General features: G+C 41.9%; 2 protein-coding genes across 4 annotated transcripts; one reads left to right on the top strand and one right to left on the bottom strand.

Annotated features, from left to right (window-relative positions):
• Window positions 1–655: 655 nt before the first annotated feature.
• On the bottom strand, window positions 656–8,477 carry cox7a1 (cytochrome c oxidase subunit 7A1). Its single transcript, XM_084351445.1, has 4 exons — window positions 8,290–8,477; window positions 4,199–4,285; window positions 3,371–3,455; window positions 656–870 (listed from the first exon to the last, which is right to left on the bottom strand). Exons 1-4 carry the CDS (start codon window positions 8,302–8,304, stop codon window positions 812–814), a joined length of 246 nt encoding a protein of 81 aa, XP_084207571.1. The 5' UTR covers window positions 8,305–8,477; the 3' UTR covers window positions 656–811.
• rnaset2l (ribonuclease T2, like) lies at window positions 7,138–17,725 on the top strand. Of its 3 annotated transcripts, XM_084351443.1 has the most exons (10): window positions 7,194–7,282; window positions 9,919–10,000; window positions 11,064–11,263; window positions 12,758–12,825; window positions 12,970–13,027; window positions 14,118–14,185; window positions 14,377–14,490; window positions 14,583–14,631; window positions 14,781–14,855; window positions 16,878–17,725. In XM_084351443.1, the coding sequence occupies exons 3-10, from the start codon at window positions 11,090–11,092 to the stop codon at window positions 17,064–17,066; spliced, it is 795 nt and encodes a 264-aa protein (XP_084207569.1). In that variant the 5' UTR covers window positions 7,194–7,282; window positions 9,919–10,000; window positions 11,064–11,089; the 3' UTR covers window positions 17,067–17,725. The 3 variants fall into 3 exon arrangements, with proteins under 3 accessions (XP_084207568.1, XP_084207569.1, XP_084207570.1); XM_084351442.1 differs by lacking the exon at window positions 9,919–10,000 and having other exon boundaries at window positions 7,138–7,282; XM_084351444.1 differs by lacking the exons at window positions 7,194–7,282; window positions 9,919–10,000 and adding an exon at window positions 10,029–10,403.
• The last annotated feature ends 56 nt before the right edge of the window (window positions 17,726–17,781 follow it).

Raw genomic sequence — 17,781 nt, 5'->3', positions numbered from 1 at the left:
CAACAAGGAAAAGCCAAACCGTCCCAACCTGCGCCGGGATTACGTGATTTTTGTTTGATAAAGTTTAAGACCTAAATGTATTTTTATTTTAGCCCGAGAAATCATTATTACAGAAAGTGTTTTGTATTATTCCCGCGTTCAGACCACTAGGTGGAGCCATCGCTCAACGTTTTCTCTGCCTCTGTGACACATCTGGAGACAATCACAAACATTGCGTTGACATCTTCCTCAGATCCGATTTTTAAAACAGGAAATGCATTAAAAGATCAAATAATAATGTAATTTCTCTGTGTCCTGACTAAGGCCTGAAGTAGAACAGGTCTCTCTTTGTGTGAAGTCAGAGCACGACGACTGAAGCTCTGCAGATTTTCCTGTTTCGTAAACATTTCCGGGCGTTTGACTCATCGACCTCGTCCTCTCTGCCTGAAGACCAGTCCTGACACATGGACGAGGACACGGCCCAGAAAGTTCAAGAACCTTTTGTGTGATTCTAAAAAAAAACTCGACGCCTGCTGAAATGTAAACGTGATCACTGCACCACCCAGCGAGCACGCCGAGCGTCCAACTCAAACATACCTCACAGTGTGAGCAGCTGCTGCGTCTGGATGAAATGTTCAAGATGGATGAGGAAATAAAAACTCTGCAGGCGCTCAGGTTAAAGTTTCAACTTTTTTTTTTTCACATATTCATTGTTGCCATAATGAAAGTAGGACGGCTGGTGATAAAATCAAATGTACACATCAAACATTAGCGTCAGACGGAGCAGAGCCTCGTTCTCCAGGCGATAGACCGAGCCCGTCTGATTTCTCCTCTATGCTTTCTTCTGAGGCATCGAGGCGACGAGCAGCCAGTAACAGGAGTAACAGACTCCTGAGGAGGACAAATCACAACAGACGAGATACGACATTCATTTGAATTACTTATTTTCAATTCAATACTTTTCAGTCAACAGGCAACATGTGCTCAAGGCTGATACCTGTACGTACAGCCGCCGTCAGAAGTCTACATCCACTCGTAAAGTATAATCATTTAATTTGCTATAGGTTTCTGAAAACGTGACCAAATCTTAACTGGATCATAAGTAAACATACAGTAATCGTTGTTATATTTGGTTCAATGTCTCTCGGACATTTTCACCTCAGTTAGCTGCTTTTGACATCCGTCCTCAGCTTCTGGCCGTCCTCTGGAGTTCAGCTTGTTCTTTGTTTCTTCAGCACAGTCCACATGTTCTCGATTAGGTTCTGTCGGGACTTTGGGAAGGTCGTTCCAAAACCTCAGTTCTGGCCTGATTGATCCGCTCACTGTGCCGCTTCTGATGTGTGTTTGTTGGCCAATCTTCTGTCTGAGGATTTAAAGTTTTCTTGAAGAATTTGGAGATAATCCTCCTCCTTCATTGATCCATTTACTTTCTGTGGAGCAGCAGATCCACTGACAGCACAACGCTAGCAGCACCATGCTTCTCTCCTGCAGACACGTTGCTGCTCATTGTGACCCAACATATCTGTTGACCTCGGGGTTTTCCTCCAGAAGGTTTCTTCTTTGTCCATGTGATCAGCAGCAAACTTCAGTCGAGCTTTAAGAAGTCAAGTCTTTCTAACACGGCAGCCTCTCAGCTCATGTTGGTGTCAGACACACCTGCCTGTGCACACCTGTCTCTCCCAGCAGCTTCTCATTCATCACAGACTTTCTTTTTGGTGTTTCTTGGTTGACTCTTGACCATCAGACCAGTTTTCTCTCAGCAGCAGGTGATAGTTTGTTGTCCAGTTGATCTTGGGACCTGTAACTGCTCTGAAATGGCTCCAGGTGACTTTCCTGACTTGTTCAAATCAATAATCAGATCAACGCTGAGCTCTTCGGACTTTCTTTGTAGTGTTTGTGTCTGAGTCTAGTGGCTGCGTCGAGTCACCAGCTGTTATCAATCAGAATCAGATTGGGTCACATTTTCAGAAGTAATATATAATATTACTAATAATAACTGTTACAATTTATTAATTACTAATTAATAAATTCAATTATTGAACCAAACTTCATGAATGTTTTTGTGCTCCACTCGTTCATCACAGAAACATGAGAGCTGTAGAAGTCATTTTACGAGCGGCTGTAAACGTTTGACAGCGTCTGAACCTGTGAACAAAACTAACAACATGTGTTTCAGTCACAAATCACCTCTGAACATTTGTCATAAAACAGAACAATGTAACTAAGACCATTTACTCAAGTACTTTACATACATACATATATAGAGAGAGTGAGAGCTTAAGCCCCGCCCCTTCCTGTTCCCCTCATGGACCTTATTGATCAGATCTCTGTCTGTAGTGATGCAGAGACAGATGATGTATTGATCCTGTTTGAATCTCACAGATGATGTTTGTCAGTCTGTCATCAGACTGTGACGTCATTATAAAGACGACACAGCCGACAGAGTCGTTAGTGACGTCACAGCTGACAGAGTCGTTAGTGACGTCACAGCTGACAGAGTCGTCAGTGACGTCACAGCTGACAGAGTCGTCAGTGACGTCGTCTCCTCACTGAAACATCGTCGAGCTGCTCCTGTATATCAGCAGCTCACAGAACTGAACCAGAACCAGAACTGCAGTTGTCAATATGAGCAGATTTATTGTGATGTTCATCTTGTTTACGAGCTTTTTCTGTACCACAGTGATATTTTAACAGGATATCTTCACTTCTACTAAAGTATGACTGTGAGTACTTGAGCCAATCAGTGACGGCGAGTTCTGACTGACTGTTTTCTGACGGTGTTCGATGATGAAGCGACGCCACATTAACAGCTGATTGCTTCGTGTCTTCCAATCAGACGGCTGCGTTTGTACAGTTTGAGCGTCGGGGAACTTTTCGCTTCAGTCTGTCAAATATGTACACAACACATGGAGATGAAAGCACAACATGTGGGTCGCAGCAGGACCGATTGATTCCCACACATGGACGGTCCCACGTGGAAGGTTAATGTGCTTGTGTACTTTATCTGTCATCTGGACTTCCTGAATCTTATTTCATCTTCTTCACCCGTAACTGAAGCAACAGTGCATGTGTTTCTAATCCGGACAAATCGAATGGCGATCTTCCAAAGCTCAAAATTCCTTCTTTGGGTTTCCAGGATGGTGTTTTTTCCTGGCTGGTTTTGTGGCGAATCAAAAACAAAAGATAACTCGATGTGTCGAAGTACTGCGGCTGACTTTATCCTCAGCTGAACTTCTAGATACATTTTCTTTGGGATTTACTTCTCACAGTGTGGTCGTGTTTGGAAATGATGCTGGGAAAAATACAACCCTTTACATTAATAATGAAAAAAGAAACATCCTGTTTGAGTTTATTATTATATAATTGTTATATGAGAGTCTGTACATGTTACCTGTGAGGGTTAACGTCATGGTCGCCCGGTACAGCACGACGTCTGCGGTTCCTCCCTTGATGTGGACTGGCAGCCCGTTGTCCGCCTGTAACCATGGAAACCACATGGGCAAAATAAAAAAACAGTTCATGCTATCGTGTTAGCACAACGCCCGATTTGACATAGCAGCCAGACTGTGTAATAACAAACGTTGTGTGATGACCCAAAAAAAAAGACTTGAGAGTCGTCGCCTCGTTTCACTTTCACACTTTGATCCACTCGATAACATTTTTGGAAAGTGTGTTCGGTTTCCCCCAACGAGCGGCTGCCATGAGAACGCTGCGCCGCCATTACTTAAGCACCATGTGGCAGCGACGCTGCCTCCAGGTCTGTGAGACATTCCTGACAATCTGTTTTCCTTCTACTTCTTTTTCCATTAAAGTTATAAAAGCTTTTTCTCGGGAATTTGGCTTTATCTGGTGTGATGCAGACAAGTCATGTAATGTTTGTGTCAGACTGTTTCTAGTCTTGTTGCCTGGTGTTGAGAGGCCAAACCCCCACAGAAGGATCGCAGACGTGTAGAGATGTGCGAGCCACACGTCGACAATTAAATAACAGGTCTCTAAACCTCAAACATCAGAGTTTATGAAACAGTCTCTGATGATTAAATGACCTGGAACAGCAAACGAGACCATCAGCGAACAGACTGATATTTTTAATTAGTCATTATTAATGTCTGTGCTACTGTGTTCGTCAATAGGGGGCGCTAGAATCAACAAAAGCTGAAAGTTCCTGGTCGTCGCTTTAACCTCGGTGTATATTAACTCCGGCGCTTCACTGCTGTGTTACCTGGAAGAGTTTCTGAGCCTCGGGGACTTTGTTCCTGAGCTGCCTGGCCGAGCTGCTGAAGGCCCGGCTGGCCAGAGGTGGAACTTTCTGAAATCACAAAAGAAGAAAATACAAGAAGTTAAATTTAGGATTTAGGCTTCGGGGCAGAAGGGAGAGCACGGGAGAGGAAACGGTTTAAAGGAAGAGTTCAGCTGAAGGAATTTCTTTTGAAATGTTTTCGAGAAACGCTATCGTCAGTCTGAGCCTCTCACTGCTGTTTCTGGACAGAAGTTCTGGTCCAGATTCAAAGTGTTCCCCACTTGTTTCTCCACTCTTAAATGTTCCAGCATGTTTCCACGTCTGTTAACTGGCACCATCCTGTTCACTTCACTGGAACTGAGCAGCAACCATCACATCTTGTTTGTTTGTTAGCGGTTTTCCAGTGAACGCTGCCTGTTCCACAGAAAAATGTCTGAAACATCGATCAGTGTTTCGTCATCTAATGTCTCGTTTTGTCCACAACCACAAAATATTAAGTGACCAGAAGATATTCACATGTAACAGGCTGACAGCAGAGAGTTTAAACGTCCTTTTCTTAAAGACTGACTCAAACTGAATAACTTATAATCAAAACAGACGGTGAATAATTCAAAAGTTTACGACTAATCGTTAACGTGACACGTCTGTTTCTTCCTCTGGACTTTATTTCTCTTACTGGCCGTATTTTCTGTTGACTCTGTTTAATACAAACTCAAAACTTCCTTCATGATTATTTGATAAAAGTCTGTAAATGAAATATAACGTACTTCCTGCAGCACTAATCATCAGTACAGTCACTTTCATTTGAAACTCAACACTTTCTTCTTCCCTTTATCAGTGAGTACGTTTCATCTGTGACCTGAAACACCAGCAGCTTATTTTTTATACACAAATCATTTCAATCATTTTGATGAAATAAAAACCAGTGACATGAAGTTTATCCACTGTGTTCCTGTTTAGCATCAAACACAATAATTTAGCCCATCGTCCGTCAAAACCTTCGACACCAGCTCAAACTTGACGATTTCTTCTCTTCTACTTTCTTTCTATTCGTCAATTTCCCGTAATCTTTTATACAATAGTTTATCTGATTATTAGAAATAAATATTTATCACATTTGTCTATTTTTTCAAGAGGACTGTTGAAATTGAGTCCAGCAGTGAAACCGAGGAAACGCGCTGTGATACTACGAGTTGTGATGTCGGGTGAAAGGAGAAGAGAAAGTCACTGATATGAGTCTCAGTTCTGTTTTTTCCAGGCTGCTGTCAGCTGGCGGACCGGTACCAGGTGTGGTCGGTCTCACTGTACCACTGAAACCTGCTGTGAGTTTGTTCATGTTCATGTTCTGATCTGAAACTAACTCTGTTCCTCTTTCTTGGTGTTGGAGTGCTGACAGCTCTGGTGGGTTTGGCCCAATTGCTTTCACATTAGGAAACAATCATGTGCATTGTCAAAATGTCCCACAGCTGTAAACACAACAGTTATTTGTGTTTTTCTCTAAACAGATCCGATCACACAGAGTCTGGTGCTGATTAACGTGGCCGGGAACAACACAGAGTCCGTCATGTTGCAGCTCTGTGAGGCTGCGCTGCTGCAGCCGGGCTGCGAGCTAGATGCTAACAGAGACATGCTAACATGCTGATGTCCAGCAGGTATCAAGTTTACCATGTTATTATAATAATTATAATAACAATAATAATAATAACAATAATAATAATAATAATAATAATAATAATAATAATAATAATAATAATAATAAACTTAATTCATACAGCAGCTTTAAAAACAGAGTTTACAAAGTGCTCTGATAAGAAGAAGACGATAGGAAGACGGTAAGAAGACGTAGATGAGAAAATGGAGGAAAGATGATAAAAAGACTGTAGGAAAACGATAAGAAGACGTCAGGAAGATGGTAAGAAGACAGTGAGAATACAGTGAAGACAGAAAGAAGATAGTTTACAAATTGTATCTGACCGAACGGCTCAAATTCTGATCGTGAAGTCATTTTCAGGGTTTGTGTGTTCACCGTTTTACAGAAGCTAGAAATTTCTCTGGCGGGCAGCTCTCGTCTGACGGGCGCCATCTTTGTGTCCAACATCTAGTTCTTCTATATAAATCTTTGGATGTGGCCCGGCAGAATCTGAGGGCGAGGACAGGAGGTCCGTCCACAACCACACTCGTCTCAGCTCTTTTCGAGCCGAGACTGAGGATTTGTACAAACAGCCGTCCAGATGTTGAGCACAGTGTAACTCTGCTGCTCGTCTATGAGGAGGATGTTTTATTCTGAAGGTTCAGCCTTCACTTCCTCCTGTGACCCCGACTCTTCGACACGCAGCAGCTGTCTGTCGCTTTAAGAAAGCTGCACGACTCTTTAACACACTGCAAAGGTCACATCAGGCAGCTGCAGGCACGACTGGCACAACCGACAGCCAATCACAGCCTCTGAAACTGACACTTGAACCAATCAGGAGGCAGAGAAGGAAGAGGGCTCGCTCAGTTGTGTGCGTGTGTGTGTGTGTGTGTGTGACACAGTGGAGTCTGTTTACAGTCAGCTGGTGAAAGATCCTCAATAACTGAGGTCAGACGTGATCTTCAGTCCGTCTATATAAACTTTTTTCATATAGATTTTTATTTATATTTTACTGTTATTATTTTATTTTAATATTGTTTTTATCTTTTATTATTTTAACTATTCATTTTATTGTAATCACTGTGCATTAGTCTCTAAACCTGTTTGTTTTATTATCATCACATTTTTTTTCCCAATCACTTGTAAAGAACATTGAATTACATTCTGATTTGTTTAAAAGGTGTTTTATAAAGATTGATTGATTATATATTGACATATATAATCACTATTTTATTAACAGTCGAAACATAACATTTTATCTTTCGTACAATTACATGTTTATTTTCATCAAGTTTCTATGACTACGTATTAAAATTAGAGTCTATTTGCTTATTTCTTTCAGACACTGTCGAATAAAAGTCTTAAAATTGTTGAGAAGAACAGAAAGTCTTCTACAGTGAAGACCATGCGACGGTCAAAAGCTCCAGCAGAGGCAGGTGAGTGGACCTCCAGTCACGACACGTGCATCATGTTTTCAGAAAGACAGAAGGAGAACTTCTTCTTTCACTTCAGTAAAAGTATAACACTGAAAATACTCCATTACATTACAAATCAGTCGTGCACGTATTATTTAAAGGCCCCATTTTCAGGTTCATACTTTTAATTTGGCGGCGATGAGAAAATGTTTACATGCTTTAATGTTTTTTAACATTAATACAAGATTTGGCAGATTACTGTTCGGATTACTAAACTAATGGAAGAAGTAATATTAAAATACTCTGTTACAAGTAAAAGTCCTTTTTACTGATGTCAAAATGATAAAAATAACAAAATGTGCTTTAAAGTAAAAATACTCATCAGGCCCTCTGCTGGTGTTATAATCAGTCATCAGTAATGTAACTAAGTACATTTACTCAAGCAATGTACTTAAATACAATTCTGAGGTACTTCCATTTTCTGCTACTTTATACTTTCACTCCACTACATGTCATTACTTTTTGTCATTACTCATTACAGATTACATGCTGCATCACAGCCAAAGTATAACACTTTTAAATTAATTTATTCTATCAGCAGTCAGACAAAAACACTGTTCATTTACTGTGTGTGTGTGTGTGTGTGTGTGTGTGTGTGTGTGTGTGTACGTGCTGAGCTGCATTGTGCCACTGACAGCAGGTCACAGTCATGGCCGACAGGTGAAGCGAGGACAGCGGGTCATGTGAGGCGAGTCTACAGATCATATAACACCATGAACACACACGGCGGCTCGGCAGCAACACAAACACAAGAACATAAAACACGACTTCAGTGAAAGTGTGACACTTCTGTCCTACACAACGGCACAAAGGTCAGGCCTCGACTCACGCTCCCGCTGCACAAACACGCAGCTTCCCGTCTTCTGTCTGCGCCTGAGTTGGTGTTTCGTCACCTGAAATGATCCCTGAAGCTTCAGAGAGCAGATAACACAGGAGGAAGTTAGAGGAAGAAGAAGAGTTGTAGTTACCAGCAGGTGGTTCATGTCTGTGGCGCTTTGTGTGTGTGTGTCGAGCTGCTCTGCCTCGTTTCACCCTGACAAGGACATGCGCACACACACTTAAAAACACACACACACACACAGTATCAGTGTGTCTGAATCTCAGCCAAACTACGATCTGCTGTAGAGGCCAAACTGTGTGCGCCCGCCTGCCACCCGGCGACACAGGAAGCAAACAGATCTCCTTTATGAAGCTTTAAAACTCTGACGTCACAGTTAAGTTCATGCTCATGTTGTTTGTGTGTCTGCAGAACAGATGCAACACAATAAAACTGAAGTGGAGACTAAAGGAGCAGCAACGTGTAGTTTAAAGAGGCTCTGTGTAACAATATGAGGTCATTTACATTCATGAATCACTCTGTTAGTCCATTAATGAGCAGATTACAGATTACATGCTGCATCAGAGCCAAAGTAACTAAAGTAATCAAATAAATGTAGTGGAGTAAAAAGTACAATATTTGTTAGTTTGTTTGCAACGACCGTCACTGATGAGGTTTTTAACTGGAACTGTTGAACAAAGATAATGAGGACGCTGGGCGCCGCATCCTCTCATGAAGATTTTGATCTGCAGGCGCAAACATTTCACACTTCAGGCCTTCATCAGGTCGTCTCACAACAGGACGCGGGAGGCCATCTTAAATAGCTGTGTGGACCAATCAGGTCACGCTGCAGATGAAAACACTCTGAATCTGACAGCAGACGTGTCGGCCGACTGTATGTTACAAAAAACAAACATTTGTAGAAAAACATCCTAAGAGTGATAATAACTACTTCTTAATATGACGTCATGAGGTTCTGTAACTGTTGATGATGTAATTCTTCATCGTCTCACGTTACATGTTGACTTCATCAGCTTCTGAGATGTGATGTCCTTTTGTTGTAGCTCAAAGACTTGACGAAGACTCTTGAAGATATAATTACAGTGCTATACTATTTCTGTTTCTAAAGCTGAGCTGGGCAGAGAAGCGTTGAGCGGCTCTCTGCTAAGATTGATGAAGTATTTCCTCTGAATCAGACGAGAGTCACAGGAAACCCAGAAGAGACAGATGGTGGAAATATTGGGCTGTAACAGAGACAGCTGGTGTTCAGTGGAAGTCTTCAGGGAATGAAATGATGTTTTTCTTCAGGGAATGAAAATATTCACCTTGTGTACTAATCGTCATTTGTGTTGCTCAGTTTTCCAGTTCGGTCCGGAGTCAAAGAAAATAAGCTTTATTTTGAAATACTTGTACGGTTTTAAGTGTTGTTGTTCAAAGTGAGTGAAACAAAGACGCAACATATTTTTAATACTGTTTTTCTCTTTGCAGATTCGTAGCGTCGATGCTTCTCTCCTCCAGTCGCCCTCAAAATTATTCTAATTTTAAGAGTTATCTGACACAGAAAAGTCGAAATCTGATAAAGAATAACTGCACATAGTTATTCTTAATCAGGTCAAACGTACTATTTAGTGCATTTAAACAGCACAAAACAACATTTCAGAGCGTTGTTAGTTTTGGTCTTTTCTCTTGCTGACACCTGTCAGGTGCGTCGGGCTGAGAGGAACAGTTACTGCCTCTAAATGTGTTTGCATGGACACACACACTCGTTCTGTACCAACAGGCTCAGTTCCACTTCTTGTTTTCACTGAAGTGAACCGAGAGAAGCGTGGACAGCAGCTCAGTGCAGCAGCAGCAGCTCTTTGGTAAGTTTGATCAAATATTTCCTCTGAATCAGACGAGAGTCACAGGAAACTCAAAAGAGACCAACAGAAGAAATATGTGGCTGTAAAACAGTCAGACTGCTGCAGAGTTCACTGGAAGTCTGATGATGATTTTCAGGGAATGAAAATATTCACCTTCTTTATGAATAACTGGCTTTTATCTGTTGCCGAGATTCAAAGGAAATGAGCTTCATCTGGAAATATTTGTATTGTTTTAAATATAAGAATATTTGATCGTTTAACTTTCAGAAAGCCTGACGGGATAAACAGCCTCACTGCATACGAACACTGTGATATACTAATATCAGGGTTTGAGTTATGTAGGCGCCGATGAGAGCTGAGCTGCCATGAAGGCAGTCGGACTACACGTGAAGTGAAGTCAGAGGTAGCAGCCATGCCCCAGACTCCCTTCACAAATTGCATGATTTTAAGAGTTGTTGCATCATGAGGAGAAATTTAACAAACTTTGTGAACGGCTGCAGTGAATCCTGAGTCATTGGTGCCTTCTTGTAAATTTGGCTTTAAATACAAAACATTAAGATGTTTCTTTGTTTGTCAGTTTGTTGCCCATCGCTGTAAAAGCCCGTCTGTTTTTTGTGTTTAATGCTTCTTGTCAATATGTTAGAAATTGAAATTGACAGTAGATTATCATTATATTATTATTGCAGTGTTTGTGATAAATAAATGATATCTTATTCATATTAACAATGTAAATAAATGCTCCTTTATGATGCCACATAGAGTTTATCTATTATGTTTATTTTTTATTATGTTAAATCTGTTAAATATTTAACATTTTCCACAAAGTTAACTGACTAGTCCTGGAAGAAGTACTCATTACGTACCACTATAAATACAAAAATACTCCATTACCTGTAAAAATCCTGCTCAAGTCAAAGGACACAAATATTCTCAGCTTCATTTAGTTCAAGTATCCACAAATAAAGTACAAGATGAAGTACTCAAAGTACCTGAAAGCAGTTTTCCGTGCAGTACCTGAGTAAATATCCTCTGGTTGATGTTTTATTTTTTAATTATTGATCAGAATCATTTGATCGGATCGTCAAGGAGATGTGGAGCTCGGCGCTGCTCGGTCTGTTCCTGCTGCAGCTTCTTGACAACACCTGCACACAGGAAGTACACAGGGAGGACTACAAATATGGCCGTCAGGGAGTGGAAAAGAAGCCGTTTTGCTCCTGGAAGTGCATCCTGTTAACTCTGCAGTGGCCCGGAGGGTTCTGTCAGGTGAGCATCATCGTCATCATCATCATGCTAACATGCTAACATGCTAATATTTACATATAAAAATTAATAAAAAATAATAAAAATTAATAAAAAATATGAAAAGATGTAAAACGTAAAAACAAGAGGTGTATCTCACGCAGCCAGTGAAGTTACATGATCCCACAGATCTGACAGATGCTGTCCTGCTGTGAGGAGTTAGTTTATCTCCTGTCGTAATGAAAAGCAGCAGACAAACAAAGAAATTCTCGGTTCAATCTGAAACGATTCCTGCAGATCTCCAGTGATTCATGTGTCGTCTTTGTCTTCATGTCTGAGATAAACAACCTCACAACATATCACACATGTCCGGATACAAACGATCTTATTTTTAAGGTTGAAAACAAAAGAAAAAGAAAAGATCAATGACTACATTTACATTTGAAGAAACAAGGAAGGAAATAAGGAGGGAGAGAAGGTTAGGTTAGGAAGGAAGGAGGTGATAAACATAGGAAACAAGAAAATAGGGAAGTAAAGGATGAGGTAAGCAAGGAATCAGGTGGCTAGGGAAGGAAAAGAGGAAGCGGTAAAGGAAAGAAAAGAGGAGGTTAGAGGGAAATGAGGATGTAAACAAGTAGATAAGGAGATAAAGAGGAGGCGAAAAAGGAAAGGAAGAATTAAGGGAGGAAAAGAAAGGGTACAGAAGAAAAAGTTGGAGGCTAGGAAGGAAAAGAGGAGACAAAGAAGGAAATGATGAGGTAGGAAAGGGAGGCGGGAAGGAAATAAAGAGGAAAAAAAGCAGATGAGGAACATAAAAGGAAATGAGGGAAACAAGTGGAGGAAGTGAAGTAAAGGAGGCGATAAAGAAGGGAACAAGAAGGTAGAGAAGTAAAGGATAAGGTACGCAAGGAAATGAGTGGATAGGGAAGGAAAAGAGGAAGGAAGGGGTCAAGGTTGGAGGGAGGTGAGGATGTGAAGGAGGACATGAGGAGATAAGGAAGTAATAATAATAATAATAATAAGGAAGTGAAGAGGAAGAGGTACAGAAGAAAAAGTAGGAGGCTGGGAAGGAGGAAGGAACCGAAGAGAAAGAAAGGAAACAATTAGGAAGGGAACAAGAAGGTAGGGAAGTAAAGGAAATGAGTGGATAGGGAAGGAAAAGAGGAAGTGGTGAAGAAAGGGAGGAGTAAAGGAAAGGTGAAAGAGGAGGCTGGAAATAAATAGGAATGTAATGAAAAAATAAATAAGGAGATAAGGGGGCAAGGGGACCGGTAAAAGAGGAAAGAGGCTATAAGGAGGAAAAGAAAGGTGGGGAAGTGAGGGAGGAGGTAAGAAAGAAAAGGAGCTGAGGAGGCAGCGAGGAAGGAACAAGGTAGAAAGATAGAGGTACCGAGGGACTAGAGGGGTCGTGAAGGAACGGAGGACACAAGGGAAGGAAAGGAAGTCAGAGTCCTGCAGTGAAGTTAATTCTGTTAGCAACAGATTACATCACCTGTCATCTGTCCATGTCTCCTGCAGTCTTTGGACAGAGAGACTCTGTGTCAGATCCCTCCGAGCATCAACAACTGGACCATCCACGGTCTGTGGTAAGGATCACTCTCTATTGTTCCAGCTGGGAAAAGCAGTTCTGCTTCATTTCAGTCCAACTGGGTCAGATTCTGCTGAGCAGAAACTCAAATTAAACATGCGCTTTGTTTTGTACTCGTACCATCACGTCTTTGTGCCTGCAGGCCTCTGAAGGCGTTCGGCTGCTGCAGCTGCTGGCCGATGTTCCAGTCAGACGTCCAGGTGAGTTCCCCGGTCCGCTTCGGCTCACCTGGTCACCTGAGGTCATCATTACCTGTTTCATCAGGAGTTCGGACTGCTGCTGGTATCATGTCACAGCGTTCATCACATGGAGAGAGACAGCAGATCAAATTCTTTGAGATCCAGCACAGACAAATAAGTGAAACACAAACACATTTGATTTCAAACTTAGTGATTTTAGTGTGTTTTTTGGCTTCATGTCACTAATGTTGCTTGTTTTTAGCAGCAGTTTAAAGATTTCCTGACTAATTGAGGCGTAAAAACACACATTTATGATCAATTTAAGAATATGCCATGAATTCAAAGATCAGCTTGTGATATTTGGGTCGTTCCCCTCCAACTCACCCAAACTTCAGAACTTTTCCCAGGTCATGTCACTGACTTTCTAAAAACATTTGCACAGCACAAAGACTTTGCCTGGTTTCTGTCCGTGTGATACCTGTTGACTGTTTTTCATCCAGTTCTGGACATTTGCAGGTTGCAGTTCTGTGTGTCTGAACAAACGTATTAATCTTAGCTCAGATTTCATAACGTCAAACTCTCTGACATCAACAACAATGATCGCACTTTTTAAATATTTCTTTTTATATTGCAGTAATCAGCCCAAACCTGTTTGAGGCGGGAATATCTCAGACTTACTTTATTGATTATTCAGTGCTGCTAGTTGATTATGTCACAAAATGAATTCATAGAGTTTGACACTGTGAAATATTATTCCTGCACTGAGCTACGAAATGAAGATTAATGTCGTGTCCCTGTGTACAGGACAGGGTGACATCATCTACACACAGCTACTCTGATTATCTGGATATTGTTGCTTACACTTGTAGATTATTTGTTCTAGCATCATTTCTGATTACACAATCACAAAAATGTGTTTTAACTGTGAATCAGCAGCTGCTTGGTTGCACCATGGCTGGTGATCATTGATGATTGATGATTGGTCCTCGAGTTGCGAGTTCACTTGATTTTTCCGGAGAAATGAACGACTAATGAAACACAGTTTTGATGCCACATTTTAAAAAGACACTGTATCTGGGAGCTGATTGGCTGATGTTCCCCCGTCTCCCAGGAGCTGGAAGCACAGCTGGATGAACTCTGGCCGTCTCTACTGACCATCAAATCCAGCTTTCACTTCTGGTAAGAAATGTCATCAGTATCTGAAAACAGTCCCCAACCGCTGCTCCATTTCCTCCTGATGCTGTGTTACAGGAAATGACTTTGTGCTTGATGCATCTGTAACAGTTTGCTCATATTTAACAAGAAATATATGAACTGTATGTTGTATTAGTATTAATCTGTGTGTGTGTGTGTGTGTGTGTGTGTGACAGGAGAGAGGAGTGGGAGAAACACGGTGTGTGTGCAGCGTGTGTCGAGGGAATGAACTCTCCACTGAGATACTTCCAGATCTGCCTCAAACTGAGAGGACAGTTTGATATCTACCAGTTAGTGCGCACACACACACACACACACACACCTCATATATACACAATAATTGTTTGTGCTGGAGAAAGTAAAGCTTGGTGTTTTCCTGCAGGTGGCTGCAGGACGCTGGTATCACTCCGTCCTGTGATCGACTCTACAAGGTGACGACACACTGAGGATTCATTAAATCTGATCCTTTCGCCCTGTTTTCACCTGTTGCTCTGGTTTACTGCAGGACCAGCTCCTGCGTTGTGTTTCGCTATGTGAGAACGTACTTCCTGTGTGTGTGTGTGTGTGTGTGTGTGTGCAGGTTGCCGAGGTCGACGAGGTCCTCGCTCCACATCTGGGTGACAAACATGAGATCCAGTGTGTGACGGACAGCAAGGTCAGATCTGTGTCTTTATCGATACGTTACTCTGTGCTCGAGTTGTGTCCGATCACGCTAACTCAGTTACAAACATGTTTCATTTTAACTAACTCCTTCACAATAAAAGCCCCCTGTTATTTAGTCACTTAAAAAGCTTTTATTATGAAGCAGCATCACAGGAAACGTCGTGTTTTCAGCAGCAGTAACTGAACACGACTCCTGAACCAGCTGACAGTGAACACATGAAACACAGCAGATGCAAACTTACGATTGCTTTTCAGAATGTTCACATTATCATAGTTTCGTCTTATCGTCCCGTCAGATCAGCAGAAATATTAAATTTAGGCCGATCACCTAAAACTGATGAAGTGCTGATGTTATGCTGCGTCTCCATGTCAGACAAGTTCTCATCACAAGTTCCTTGAGCCTGTTGACATTTTGAAATGTGAAGAAAAAATGTCCCGAACTTAAAAGATTTTCTGTTTACTGTAATAAAAGAAAAGCAGCAAATATTCACACAGAAGAAGCTGGAACCACTCGAGGTCTGGGAGGCGACGATAATCAATCATACCCGACACGCAGCGAACATCAGCGTCCCTGTTTGGTAGGCTGGTTTGGACAGCTCGTTACCCGTAATAAATGAAATCATCATTTAAAAACTGCATTTTGTATTTTCTCAGGTTATCTTTGTCTGATATTAAAATGTGTTTGATGATCTGAAACATGTAAGTGTGACAAAAAAGCCAAAACAAAAGAAATCTATAAAAGGGGGCAAATACTTCTTCACAGCACTGTATGAACGTAACAATAACCACTGTTTCCAACCACTTTATATACACAACTGTAACCAGATGAAAACCTGTAGATGGTCGAGTTACACATGTGTGGCCACCAGTCTGATAAAACAGCAGAGTAGTCAAACCAAACAGAGACACTGGTGTTTGCTGCGTGCCGGGTATGATTGATTATTGTTTGTTAAACACAGATGGGTTGCTGAGGGACCTCGCTGAGCCGCTGTGTTCCCGAAAAAACAGTACAGGCCTCAGTGAGCTTCAGACAAGATTATTTCAGACGGCAGTTGGCGGTTGCCTGCATAGCATAGAGTCAATTCAATAAATAAATAATACGAACACTATCGGCACCAAATCATCAGACAACACACACAAACAGTAACATGAACATGGTTTCTGTACGTCAGTTTGTCCAGGTGGTGTTGCCGTACCATCTTCAGCCCTTTTCACAGAGATCACGTATGAATTCTGGATGTTTTTCGTCCTATAAGTTGCTGAAGACACGACCTGCTTCCACTTTACTGTTGTTTGGTCCTGTAACGTTGCTTTGTGGGACATTTCCCTTTTATTTGACGAGTGAAGGATCTGATTAGCAGCTTGTTTAGTTTTGTATGATTTAACATATTTTAAGATGAAAACACAAACATGTACACAGCTGCTCTGTGGGATTGTGTGAATTGTTCAATCATGGCAGAAAGTGTTTGTTTGGTCACGGTGGCTTCAGACACAAACATCTAATCAGTTCACTCTCGAGTCCAAGTTCAAAACTCCAAATTAGAAAAGGCGTGTGAGATTTCGTCTTTACAAACACGGGATGGAGACGAGATCTACTGCCTGTTCCAACTGAAACACAGAGCTGATTTTCTCTCTGGTAACATCTAAACAAGACCAACAAACACTTCCCTCCAGGGGTGCCGTGTCTGAACCCTTACCTAACCTCTTTGGCATGAATCTAAACTAGATGTTGATGTTGGTCAGACAGTCGGTCTGAGTCTCTTCAAATGTCTTCAGTTTCACTAAAAAGTCCAGAAGTGACTTCCAAAAAAATGTTCTGGCTGAAACCACCAACACTTTGATCCAGAGTGAGACTAATCAGAACGACTGTTGACGTTCAGATACGTCAAAGTGTTGGTCTGAACTCTCTTCAAAACTCTGGCAGAGGAACGAGCAGCAGAGAGCAGAAATAAGAAGGTATCCTACCAGTGTTCGCCGCTGTGTCTCACTCTTCTCCCTCCTCTTCCTCCCTCAGGGCAGAGAGGTGTGGTTTCAGGTGAAGATCCCTCTGTCTCGCAACCTGACTCTCGGCTGCGATCACCTGGGCGACGATGACGGGTCCGGCCCAGGACAGAGGTGGTCCCCGGGGCACCCCTGCCCTCCTGACGTCCCTTTCTACTACCTCCCCATCGACCACGAGCAGCCGACGCGGCCCTGCGGCTAACAGAGCCTCCACGGCAGCTTCCAGTGGAACGCTTCAGACCCTGGATGTGTGATGTGAACATTTATAGATGCCATTGTTGTCGAGGAAGTGTTACTGCACAGCTCAACAGAGCACAAACGCTCTGAACCATTAAATAAAGCTACAATTTGTTTTTCCAACTGGTGAGTCTTCCTGTGGCTCTGAGCTCAAAGCTCAGTGGTTCCTGTTGAATGAAGTACTGAGAGACTAAAGACTCATTTATGCTCTTCTGTCTGTACTCTGCGTTCATTTCGTCCGTATTTCTGAATGTTTTCTGAAATCTCGCGGACCAACGGAGCAGCACCAACAGTAGTCGCAGGGAACAGTGCAGTTGAAAGATTAAGGAAAAGACACGACCAGAAGTTTTAAACATCTGTACGATGTAACTTCACTCAGGCACAGAGACAAACGCCGGAGGTCTGTGTGAGACTGTTACATCTCGTTTGTACGTGAAAGGAGCATAAATGAGCCTCAACATGTAACATCTGACACGAGATCTGATAAGAAGAAGAAACATAGTGTCACAGCAGTTGGACTGAAAGGATTCCTCGGGTAACTTGATTACTAAGAAGCCAGCGAGGCAAATTATCGTTTCCAGAACTGGGTTTCTGAATATTTCTTTTCAGTGACATGAAACATCTTCATTGTAAGAAATACCTGTGCAGGTGTGGAGAGGGGCGGCCTTTCTTTTCATGGA

The sequence above is a fragment of the Pagrus pagrus genome, assembly GCF_965226575.1.
Source record: "Pagrus pagrus genome assembly, chromosome: 4".
Lineage (NCBI taxonomy): Eukaryota > Metazoa > Chordata > Actinopteri > Spariformes > Sparidae > Pagrus > Pagrus pagrus.
This window is presented reverse-complemented; position numbering and strand designations above follow the sequence as displayed.

Coding starts and splice junctions, on each gene's coding strand:
- rnaset2l (XM_084351442.1), top strand. CDS start 7,252: ATGCGACGGTCAAAAGCTCCAGCAGAGGCAG. Junction 14,491..14,582: donor GGACAGTTTGATATCTACCA/GTTAGTGCGCAC, acceptor GTTTTCCTGCAG/GTGGCTGCAGGACGCTGGTA. Junction 14,632..14,780: donor CCTGTGATCGACTCTACAAG/GTGACGACACAC, acceptor GTGTGTGTGCAG/GTTGCCGAGGTCGACGAGGT.
- cox7a1 (XM_084351445.1), bottom strand. Junction 3,456..4,198: donor AGGCTCAGAAACTCTTCCAG/GTAACACAGCAG, acceptor CCATGGTTACAG/GCGGACAACGGGCTGCCAGT. Junction 871..3,370: donor CATGACGTTAACCCTCACAG/GTAACATGTACA, acceptor TGTCCTCCTCAG/GAGTCTGTTACTCCTGTTAC.